Raw genomic sequence first — 13,045 nt, forward strand, 5'->3', positions numbered from 1 at the left:
CAATTTTCATGCGAAAAGTAGTAAATTAATAAAGGAGTAAATATTTTCTCCTAAAAATTTTCTGTTATAGTGAAAGATTCGTCTGAAAGATTGAAAGCCACTCCAACGGGTTATAAAATTTCAAACTTCAACGTCGTTTAAGAAGTTTTCTTTAAAATTTCCTCGTAATATTTAATAATTGATATTTTGCCAAATAAGAAATTATATTATAAATCAAAATACCAATGCCTTAAAACCATAAGTGAAAAATTATAAACATAGTAAAAAAATAAAAAACATCTCCTCACTAAGAAGCAACCTCGTCATGGTGTCGCCCGCCACTCGCACTTTAGTACTTATGTAATGTATTATATAATAATATATATGTACATTTTTATAACACGCATTTTTCCCTTAAATAAAAGAAAAATTTAGACATTCTCTAAATACGAAAGTGTTTTTCTTATTTATTCCATTCTCGCATATGTTCGGAACTTTTTATGGAAGTTATATTACGGGTAAGTAATTTTACAGTCAATATATAACGGCTTTCTATTTTCTAAAAGGGAAATGTTGAGAAAATACAAAATATATATTTTTTTCCTCGGCCGAAAGTAAAGCAAATACTATACATCAAACGGGTAGAAAGTTTGAGAGACCTGAACCGTGCGCCATTTTGCCCTCGTTATCATCGATCATATCGCGCAGTGCAGGAAATTCAAACTTTCTGCCCTTGTAGTGAATATACTATTATTTGGTTGATTACATTGTCAATAAAATCAACTGACGGATCACGCTGTAATCGACCAACTGGCTCTTGCACGAGTGTTCCTTCCAAATCGATCCCATTCTTTTTCTTTAGTTCAGGGGGAGGGAGGCTACGCAGATAGCAAACGTCAAAATTAGCTACCTAACTCTATCCACTACAGGCTGTTAATCCTCAGCACGGATTTAGAATTAAATCTACCGGGCCTTCGTAAATCTACCTGGGATCCTTTTTTCGCTCTTCTAAGGGGTCATCATTCACAAAAGCAAACGTTCATTGTTATTTTGAACAAGCCCAATACTTATGTAAACTATTTAATGCTGCCATCTACGCCAAAACTGTCATATTATATTTGGTTCCTACTATAGGTTTCTATTTTTGTCACCGTGGCATTGCAATCGTAACATTGAAACCCAAGAATCACATATAAATAAACCCTCATAAGGGCACATTTCTCATAAACCATTCAGAGCATCGATATGAATTTTCCACAAAAGATAAATAAAATTATGAACAATAAAATTAAAGCCAATTGTGAACAAAAGAGGATAGGGAAGGGAGGTAGGCAAGTGAAGAGTAGGCTATAACACGATAGTCGAAACTGCCCGGCAATGAGCTTGTTCAAAGTAACAATGCACGTTCACTTTTGGGCACATATTTTATCTATTTATTTATTACAGGAAAAATATGCGCTTTCTTATTTGGATGTCCGTACAAAAGTGAATTGTTATTTTGAACAATCCCAATATTTATGTTAACAATTTATTGCTGCCATCGACGCCATGCTTGTCATATTATATGGTTCCCCATAAAGCTTTTTATTTTTGACGCAGTGGCACTGCAATCGTAACATTTGTTACTGCTTAGTACCAGTAAAATTAATACATAAAAATTAATTTTTCTTTATTTCTTAAAAATAGATATTAGGTTTAACTTATTAATTATTATTATTATAAATTATATACTCATATTATAAAAAATTTTTACAATAGATTGAAAAAAAAAATTATTGCTGATTTGACTAGAGTGGTATGACTTCGATAGTGCAATACCACCTTAAATTTCTTTTAACAAAAAAAAAAAACAACTTTAAATAATATTCTTTAGTACTGTAAAAGAGAGTGAATCGGGAAACTAGGATGAATAGGGACAATATTCGTTGTAAACCGTTTTTCGAAGCTTTTCTGCTAAATAATCCATAGGTTTTATTTACCCCACAGTTTCGAATCACCCAGTTTTACCAGTTACTCGTTTTATTTCGTGTTTCTTTATTAATTTTTTTTTAAATCCCGTTTTTTTAGCACTTTCTGACGTATAAATATCATAAAAGTTAATAAAGGGCTTTTCAGGAGGAATGGTAAATATTTTAGGTAAGTATTCAGGTACGCGGAATAAATATAAAGGTTCCTATTCGTTGCTTAAATACATAAATGATGAAATTATTGTAGGAAAACTCATATCAGTAGTATAAAGAAAAGATAGAGTACCTTAAGTTCGGTTCTTCACGCAACGAATTAATATGGCCGACGTAGGTCCTATCTCCAACTTTACAGAAATAAAGACAAGTCGGTTTTTTTCTGTACTGTTTAAGAATAGGACCCATGTTTATAGAAACTTTTATATTTATTCTACACCCCTGAATAAGTTTTTTTTTAGTTTTCCTTCTGAAACACCCTGTGTAATATCTTAACACATTGAACTACAACTATTTTCTTTGGACACGCTCGTGGTAAATACATTACTATCTTAACGACGATATAGAAAAGGCAACACCAATTGCCTTTGCATACGTATTTTCAGAAGCGTTTCTTAATCAAAAATATCTGTAATAAGATATAACCTTATTTCGATATTTAGGTAAATTTTATAGAAACGCTAAAAGGTCTTCAAAATGATCGCGCTTTAACTGTAATTCTGCGTATCAAATGAAGATATTACAAAAATTTTTCTTCTATTCATTGGTTGTATTGGACGATTATTTTGCGACATTATTCCATGGCCTGTTTCTAGCTGACGAAATTTGTTTAACTAGAAAAGAAATTAAATATTAATTTTTATATCATTTGATTTTAACTAAAAGATATGTCACTGTTCTGAAATATTTATCGAGCTGACTAATGATCATTTTGTTAATAATACCTTAGAAACTATATTATTTTTTAAGTATAATTGGCGCAGTCGGTAGGTATAATTAAAATCTTTAATCGTAGATCTTCATAAAAAGTTCAGTCACACCTAGTATGGCTGGAGCAGTAGGTTCGATTTCCGCCGTCACATAAAAATATTAAATTTTTAAAAAGTTGTAATGAAGCTGACATTATCAGCCGAAAAGGTGATAAAACATATAAAAAGTGTCACAAGAGGCACTATGGCCTAAATATATCCCTCGTAGACAGCCATTATAATCTAATTTAATCTAAAACCCTCTTTTAAGTCTCTGAACTCAACATCGAAAAAAATCTAAAAACCGATTATTTAAATTTTTTAGCTTAAATTTAAGCTTAACTTACGTCAAAAATTGTGAGTCTTTAGAATATATGATCTTTGAGGCTAAAAATTTTTCTTTTCACTTACCTGTGTACTTGAGATTATTAACGTTTCAGGTGCAATTAACCAAGTTACAGCTTCCGCACATGGTGGCGTTGTTAACGAGCCAGCATAAGAAACAATATTATGATTATTAAAATTCGTTGTAACCAGAAAAGATGGAGGGAACGGTTCAATTTCTGTACTAGATTTCGGTGGAACAATTTTGGTCAAGGAATTTGTAATTAATTCTAATGTTCTATCAAAAATTAGATCGTCCAACTGCAACAAAATTTAGTTACAAAATTAAACATTGAACTTTTAAAACTATGGAATGTAAGAACTGGACAAATTGATAATTTAATATCGTTACATTTCAAATCGATATTCCAATAAATAACGAAAATATGTGGGTGTCTTCATCTTAAATGCAACACACTGTATACGAATTTAAAGTTTAGGTAATCGGTTTTACCCTTTTGGCAGTGATGTGATACAAAACGTAACAAAAATTACCTTCAACATATACGCAATCACAAGTACACCTTGTGGATCTTCTATGACGTCTTTTAACTTTTCGTAATCGGATCGAACATGTACTGCATGTATTTCAGCTGCATAATATCTAGAATTTATCGCATGCTCACTACCTCGAAGATTTGTATTACCCCAATGGAAGTGTAATTGATCCAGTACATATCGATATTTTAGACCACCATGTTCGATAAATGGTCGAGTACTTGGATCTGAATAATTAAATTTCAGTTCAACTAGAAAATTTACAAAATTAACATTAATATAATTGGGTACTTAAAATTACAATTCATCATTTTTAATCTGTATATCACGTGACCTAAAAAAGCACGAATTGCCATGATGTGACATCATATAGGCAAAAGGAATATGCATTCATTACTAATTTGTTAATGGCTTTACACAGCAATTGTAGGGTTATGTTACCAACAACTTTATTTGTACATATAATAATTACATACACCACTGTCGTTTTTACCAATATTACGTCACCAAAATGGCTGACAGCATTTTTGCGATAATAAAAAAAGCAAGAAAGCGTGTTTATTGTACCGAAATATATTTTTTGTGGCTTTTTATTAGCCCCTAAAATTTTCAGAATTGATTTAGACTTTTTATAAAAAAAAATCAAGCCATTTTATCCAAAATTGCCCTAGCGCTCGTACATCCATAACAGTGTCATAAAAAAACTTCTTTTACTTTGTACAAGGAATTGTAAAAAGGAAACGGTTTATTTTACAACCGGTAATTTCATAATAATAATAATTAATTGCTTCAAAAATAAATCAATAAATAGCTAGTTATTTTTTTATACAACTTCAAGAATATATTTTTTGAACCAATTAAATAAATATTGAATAATTGTCGTATTCAAATGTCATATGTTTATGTAATTAATCCTTTTCAAATAATCGATTATTATCACGATTAGAAAGTAAATTAAACTAATATGATTAATATGTATATTCGTTAAAAATAGATCTATAAGGCCTCTAAATTTGAATTTATGATACAATAAATAGTAATATGGACTAAGAGTTAGACCCAAAACCGGCTTTATGATAACCTGGTGGAAAGCCTTTCTGCCTGTTGACAAATTCGATTTTACATGTTTGTGTGGATTTGCGACTGATTAGGAGCCTCAAATTTTCACTTTTTGGTTTATAAATACAAGCGATTTTGTATTACCTGTTAGATACCTGAATACGTTTTAATTATAATAAATACGAAACTAACCTGAATGTCCCGTATTTTTCAATGTCACCGAATTCGGCATTAAGAAATAATTCTCAAAATTAAATGGTTTTTCTGAATGGTAAGGAAACTGTCTTATCCTGTTATCAATAATATTTATGGGAGATTGTCGTTTTGCACCACATCCTGGATACATTAAATGCCATTGTGATGGTTCTAGAAAATTTAACATACATAAATTTAACATGTCTAAAACTAAATCCCCATTTAGATTAAAGTTTTGCGATTTTGAAACCCATTGTTTATTGGAAAAGAACATAGTTTCTGTCGGGTGTCCATGATATCTCTCGCTCTTTCTAAAGTTATGATTTTAACGTGTCTGTTTATCTGTGTATCTGTCTGTAGCATCCATCGTAGCTCCTAAACAGACGAACTGCTTTTCTGCGTGTTTGAAAGACAATTTGATCGAAAGTGTTCTGAGGGATGTTTTAAGTGCGAGTTTAGGGTTCCGTACTCGATAGCAAATTGTGTTTCCCAATTAGTAAATTTTAATTGTATTCCCCAGCTAAAACTGAAATAGAAAATTAAAATTTTAGAATTCCATGGTACTCACCAAGGACTTTATGATTTCGCTCATATCCAAAACTCATGGCACCATAAAGTTTTCTAAAATTATTTCGCTCCTGTCTAAACTGATTGAAGTAATTAACATCTTTAAGCCCTCCTGAATTATTTGGAAGTATTAGATCTTCAATATAAATTTTACTTGTATTTTTTGGAACTATTGTATCCAAATCATTTGTTGGATTTTGATGTGATGATGGAATTTGACGAATTATTGAACCTTGTTCCAATATATTCCGATTATTATAATTAAAAAATTGATCATGATTATCGATGATTGGTTGTTGCATGTAATTATTACCATAATAGACTTTTTCCAAATATTCGTTATTCTCAGTTTCCGGATATTTCTGATAATTTGTATCGATAGGTGTATAATATATTTCGTAATGAATATTATTTGGTCGTAGAAAATTTTGCCAAAATTTTTGTAAATATTGAAACGAACTCACTGCTGTAAATATTCAATTAAAACAAGTGAAAACAAACAATTGACTGAGTTAACTGTTGAAATAACATGCATAGACAGTGTTGATTACTCTATCACATTACACACACATACATGTCACACATACATAACTGATATTCCCATATAATACATACTATAAAATTTACGCCTAATTTACGCCCTCACGCGTAAACAGTGATGTTTACGAAAAAATGTATCAAACAAAAGTTGTTTTATTTTTTATAACGAACAATTTTTACTCTTAAACTTTTGTTCTATCTCTAACGGTTAACAAAATGGGTCCTACGGACGCAAGACCCAATTAACCTATGTTGCTCATTTACGAACTCGACCTCACTTTTTATGTCCTGAGCACGCTACAAACTTGATATCCTTTTTCGTTCTTGAGTTATCGTGATGACAGACGGACAGACGACAGACAGACAACCGGAAATGGACTAATTAGGTGATTTTATGATCACCTATACCAAAATTTTGTTGGTAGCATCAATATTTGTAAGTAAAATTTTGTATACCTTGTATATTACATGTATATACATGGTATAAAAATTAATAGTTTTTGTAATAATAATGTAATTGGATTTATTTACGAGATGATAGCCTAAAAATTTCTGTGGACATTAATGCAAAAGCGCTTAATTTTATCCTTGAGTAAATTAAAAATATGTGGGTATTAATTTTTGGTGGAATAATTTATATTTTTTACCTGATAAACTTGTACAATTATTCCCATTAAACATTTCTATTATCATAATTAATAAAAATGTAAAGATTTTCATATTTCTGAAAAAAAGAAAACTTTTTAGTTTAAGTTAAAACACAGCCTGAAATTAAATTAACTTAAGTTAATTAATTAATCAATTGATTAGACTATCATTACATAGAAAATTTCAAAGAAATAGCCAGTTTCTACGATATTTTCTGAATGTTATCTTTGTCAATCGCGAAACCTGCCTATATTTAGTCTGAGCTTATATTGCCGCGAGAATCATTGGTGGTTTGAAGAACATGAGATCAAACGAGAAAACAATTATGCTATTGACAGAACGAGACAAGATAATTATGAAAAAGAGTAATAGTCGATTAGATTTGAAGTCAAATTTTGTATTGTCTCGCAACATCATTAACAATTTCTTCAACTTCTCTATGACAATATCTTCAATTTTTGGCTTCACAATTAGGACTGTTTAGTTGCTATGATATATTATTTTGCTGTGGGAAAATGCCTTCGAAATAACGATTGAAATATTTATCAATTTTATCCAAAAATACTCTGCTAAAATGTCTCTGTCTCAGTGCTCGTCAATCTGCTCTTGTGGTTTTAAATAATGATCATTCAGAGCTCATAACAGCTTGACAGTTGCGGTGGAACAATAAGATGTAAGGCGAAAAAATACGATCGCTTGAAATCTCACTGATCTAAGTCATCAAAAATTCGCCTTTTTGGCTCGCTTCGTTCGAAAACAACTTTTCGAATATAAAGAAATGGAATGAAATTTTACAAGACAATGGCCATTGTGGACTGTCCTTTGAAGTGGGATGTTTTTTGATACTCTACTCTGTATAATATGGATACTCCAAAATATGGAAGATTCAACACAGACCAAAAATTAAGACTAAGATGTATTTACAAAGTATTACATATATAGATTATATTGGAAGTATGATAATTGATCATGTAATAGTTTTTTGCATCAATTTTCTCACGTTTAGTAAACTATTAATTAACAAGCCTTTAATTTATCGTTTCTCAACAAATGTATCCAAGCTATAAGTCATATAGTATATTAATTAAACTTTCTTTTAATTAATGGTTTTTGAATCTGCAGATAATAATTACTTATTACACATCAATAAATTTATCCTTAGGTCATTATTTTATTAAAAATATTTGAGTGTTACCTATAATTTATTGATTTAATTATACAAATCACACTTTTTAGTACAATGTATTCAAAAAGTAATAATTATTTAGGATGCTGAATTTATAATTTTAATTTCCCGAAGTGAACTTTTTTCCAACAAAGTGTTTCCAAACTTTTGTGGGGAAATTTTCCCCCCGAAAACCTATAAATTATATGAAAATCTAATGCAAATATATCCCTCTCAATTTATTTTTACATTCGATTTAAAAATTTATCATTTTTTTATAAAGAACAACTTTTTAATTTAAACAATCCGTCTATCTCTTACCATTTACAAACTAGAGCTTGAATCTTTAACGATCCTGAAACTCTACGTCACATTTATATTCCAGGTAAGTTTTTCACAAGATGTCCCCTTTCAAGTAGAAAAAAGTAATAATTTAGCATTATATTTAAAATATAAAAAAATACTTAGAAAACCAATGTTATTCTTAAATTGGTTAGAGCAATATCCAATTTGTAATAGAAGATTATAATTGCCGTTGGGCCGGTGTAATGTTTCAAAATTGATGAACAACACTTTTTGAATACATTGTAATTTTACTCTATCAAATAAATATATGCAGAAATTCAAATAAATATAATAATTAATATATTGCAAATGGAATATATAAAAAAAATTAATTATTAATATTTTTAATCCATGTATTTAGTTTCAAAAAATATTTTAAGTACACATTATTAGAAACAATAAATTCTTAAATTTCAATTTTAAATCATCAAAAATTGGTTTTAATTATTAATATTATTTTGTATTATTTGCATAAATATTTAAAAAAATTGAGATTAGCCTAATTTGTTTTTTAAAATTATAGATAATTTAAAAATTAAAAAGAAAATTACTGATAAAAATAATGGGGTAAAATACATGAATCTACTTAGACTTAAAGAAAATCTTTGTAGCAATGTTTTCTAAGGTAATTATGTCAGCACTTGCAGGCATGAATTAATGGCAACAATATATTTAATAACGTGAATCGTGAACAGAAGTAGAATAGTGAAACTGTACTTATAAAAATAATTCGCCGAAAGGATAAGAATGACACCAACCAGAAGGCCAGGATGGTGTCCCTTCTGATAACATTTCTAGTTGCAAAATGCGTAACAAATTTTTAAAATAAAAAGCCAAATGGGAGGAATTTACGATGGTGAAATATGATATGGAATCGAACATTCTAAATCTGGTATTTTGTTAAATTTTGTCAAGTGTTTAGGGGTGGTTCCTCCCTACTTCATTTAAAGACTTATTTGCTGCATAGGAAGCTGATGAAGATTAAAATTTACCCTCATTAGGACGTCGCGTATCATTACATAGTAAAAAAATGTCACTTCCCGCTGTCCGAATGGCCCTATGTATGCTTAGATCTTTAAAACTACGCAACGGATTTTGATGCGATTTTTTAAAAGATAGAATGATTCTAGACGAAGGTTTATATGTATAATATATGCACAATATAGTTGATTATCAGCATTTCACCCTTGCGAAGCCGGAGCGGGTCGCTAGTATTCAATATTTAAAGCACAAAGTTCGCACACGATCAATCACTTTTTATTTATAAACACAGTTAAATCGCCGGTTATTCAATACACTCAAACTCACTTTAAATTAAAAAATATCCGATGATTTGAAAATTTTGATGACCCCAGGTGAGTAATTAAGGGTTAATAAAACTTTTACTTACAATTTGTTTATATTAATTTTTTAATCACTTTTAATATAAAAAAAATATATAAACTGTCTTCAAAGCTAAGCATTTAAACCGCCAAACTTGAAGATAAAATACATATTGAGTTTTTTGAACTAAAAAATTAGATTTAAATAGTTTATACCACCTCTCTCTAAATAATACCTAATAATAATATTGGACTCATTTAATCAGATCCGTATCCGTTTTAGATTTCAATGTGGGGGCAGACATTAACACAAAAAAGTTCGGAAAATTTTTTTTATAATAAAATTAATTCAATTTTTTGTTAAATATTCATGGATTCAAATTAATGATCGTGTAATTTAATTTAGAATTATCATTTATGGTTATAATTTGATTTACATATCCAATGCTCTCTGCTCAAAAATATCTAAAAAAATCCGCGTGATATTTTACAAAATTGGATTCATATAAATGAATGATATTTCTATGATATTTTTTGACTACACTAACACTGACTGCGAACTAGTAAAGCAACCGAATTTCTGCCTGGTAAATTAAGATTAGAATTCATTTTGTTATTATTGACACCCAATAAACCTATTCTTCCCTGCCAAAAATTACTTGTTATACAATCATTTAAAAATAAAAATTCCCACGTAAAACGGGTATAGATTCCAACATTTCTTGACTTCCAAACGATAAAATTTGGAAATATAGTCCTGCGATTTTTGTTACGATTTAAAATAAAAGTTTAATTTTAAAAATTGTATTATTTGGTATAATATTTTGTTAAATTTCTGTGATTGCAACGTTGATTTTTTAACACGTTTTTTCTTTAAATAATTTTTTTGTGTTAAATTGTAAAATATTTTATTATCCTCCCACCCAAAATTTGATGACATGTTTGGGTGAAATAATAATAAATTAATTGGTAATTAACGATTACAAGCTATTCATTTATCCACCTCCTTAGTTATCGTTTTTTTTTACCGTAGACAGACAAGGCTTTGATAGCAGAACTGAATAATAATGACACTTTAATGCTTGACTGTGAGCTTATCGTGAATTGAAAATTCATTGGTTGCTTTTACCTAACATTTGGAGAATCGTAATTCAGAAAAATTTAGTTAACCGAGGCCGAATTTACGTGTTAATGGAAATCAAGGTTTTCGATTTGCGTGTTTTTCGTCGGGCTTTTCATCTGCCGTACATGTATGCACTATGCATGCATGTTAAAAGAAAACACAATATGTAAAAATTGCATGTATTTTTTAGGTGAAGAAAAGGTGGAAAAGGGGATTACATTTGTAAACAAAAACAAAAAAACATTTTCCAATTTTTCAACAGTTACAAACTAATTTTTCGAACAGCTGGTTGGGAACTACAATTAAATCATTCTTGAAATAAATGAAACCATTTTTTGATCTTGATGTAGATGCTTCAAAATTTTATTAACATTCCTCTGTTTTGAGGGAGGTTAAGAATGATATATCAGGCGAGGAACTTCATTTTCTGATGGTTTGTATATGGACGTAAAACTGATTATGTATGTAAAAATGATTAATAGGATCCAATTGATTTAGAAAATTTACATAATGTGTATTTACAAAATTAATTATAGCTCCGGTGACAATATACACAATATATAATTTATTGAAAACGTTAACATTTGATTGAGTCACATAAAATTGGGAAAATATTAAGACTGATCATTTTAGATAGTTCATTGTTCACAGCTAGGCTTAAAAATGTTGTCTAATATGGCACAAAACTTTTTATTTACAGAACATCTTTAAAGCTGCAGGGATTCAGCTTAAACTATTTTATTTGAGCAGCCATAACCGAAAAGGCAAAGTGACTTTGCGTCCCAGTATATTGTCCTCTTTACAACTTTTCTCCTATTTATCTATGATTCTTGGAGCAGCCTGTATAATTGGAGTAAGTTTTATATAAAAAATCGTTACGAAAATTTAAGATTGTTTCACTTAATCTATTTCAAATTCATATTTTTACAAATTTTATATTTTATTTATTAGGAATTAAATCAGAAATCAATGGTTTTTTTTATTGTCATGGCTGTCAAAGTTAGAATTTTTCTTTCAAAACGATATGATATGAAATTTGGCCATTATTTCTTAATCTAATATAATTATCCAAAATATATTTAAAACAATGCGAATATCTTTAGTTTATGTGAAATTTGGGTGAGGTCGTTCAGCATAATATAAATTAGTTTTTTGATTGATTAATTATTATAATTGTTTTACGGAAGTATTGTAGATATTTGTATATGATACTATGGTACAGTAAATCTGGCATTTTGACTGGAAAAAATTACAATAGTGGATCTGAGGTTATAGATCGTTAGGGGGGCATGTAAATAACTTAAAAAAAAATTAAGAGAATTTTTCGTTCCGCTGTTTTTGAGAAAATCCAAAAAAATGGGGAAAAAAAATTTGGAATGCGTTTTTCTCGGAATCTATTGATTTAAGGGAAAAGTTTTTCAAATAAAAAATGTAGAAGACACTGTCAGCTACATTTTATGTCATTGGAGCAACGTCATACGAGTTAAATTACAAAAAGTAGGTGGCGTTAAAGTATCAAAAAAGGGTTTTCCACGGTTTTCATTAAGAAAAAATGATTTTTTTGTAAAAGTGTAAATAAAAAAGTTGTTTGACTCAAAAATAGCTTCAACTTTTATTTAAACAATTTTTTTGTAAAACTTACCGTTTTTGAAATACAGCTTGCTAAAAAATCTGAAAGTTAAGTTTTTTAAAATTTTGAAAAGGAGTACTTGATTTCCTTTTTATTTTCTTGGTTTATTTTAAACATACATTGTTTTACTATAGCTCGGAAACGGTAAGTTTTTCATAAAAATTGTTTAAATAAAAGTTGAAGCTAATTTTGAGTCAAACAACTTTCTCATTTACACTTTTACAAAAACATCATTTTTTCTTAATGAAAATCGTGAAAAACCCTTTTTTTGATACTTTAACGCCACCTACTTTTTGTAATTTAACTCGTATGACGTTGCTCCAATGACATAAAATGTAGCAATTTTTTTTAAAGTTATTTACATGCCCCCCTAACGATCTATAACCTCAGAGTCACTATTGTAATTTTTTCCAGGTCCGGCCTTTTTTTCGTCTATATTCATAATAAAATGCCAAACCGATATTAATTTTATGTTAAACTAAAAAAACAAGCTTTATTTCACTAAAAAGTGGATAATTTTAAATGTAGAATTAAAAGCGAAAATAAAAAGAATAAAAATAGGGTCCGAGAAAAATGATTATTATATTCAGTTTTAAGGTTCGGTCATTCGATGAAGATTGGGACCCTTAAAGGATTATTATCGATTCTATCTGACTGAAAC

At 29.2% G+C, this 13,045-nt stretch overlaps 1 protein-coding gene across 1 annotated transcript; it reads right to left on the bottom strand.

The window, feature by feature from the left end:
• Nucleotides 1–2,584: 2,584 nt before the first annotated feature.
• On the bottom strand, nucleotides 2,585–6,832 carry LOC123295287 (carbonic anhydrase 2-like). The gene is made up of 6 exons (XM_044876576.1): nucleotides 6,799–6,832; nucleotides 5,613–6,077; nucleotides 5,042–5,215; nucleotides 3,788–4,041; nucleotides 3,320–3,553; nucleotides 2,585–2,773 (listed from the first exon to the last, which is right to left on the bottom strand). The coding sequence occupies exons 1-6, from the start codon at nucleotides 6,830–6,832 to the stop codon at nucleotides 2,648–2,650; spliced, it is 1,287 nt and encodes a 428-aa protein (XP_044732511.1). The 3' UTR covers nucleotides 2,585–2,647.
• Nucleotides 6,833–13,045: the final 6,213 nt, after the last annotated feature.

This window comes from Chrysoperla carnea, chromosome 1 (genome assembly GCF_905475395.1).
Source record: "Chrysoperla carnea chromosome 1, inChrCarn1.1, whole genome shotgun sequence".
Lineage (NCBI taxonomy): Eukaryota > Metazoa > Arthropoda > Insecta > Neuroptera > Chrysopidae > Chrysoperla > Chrysoperla carnea.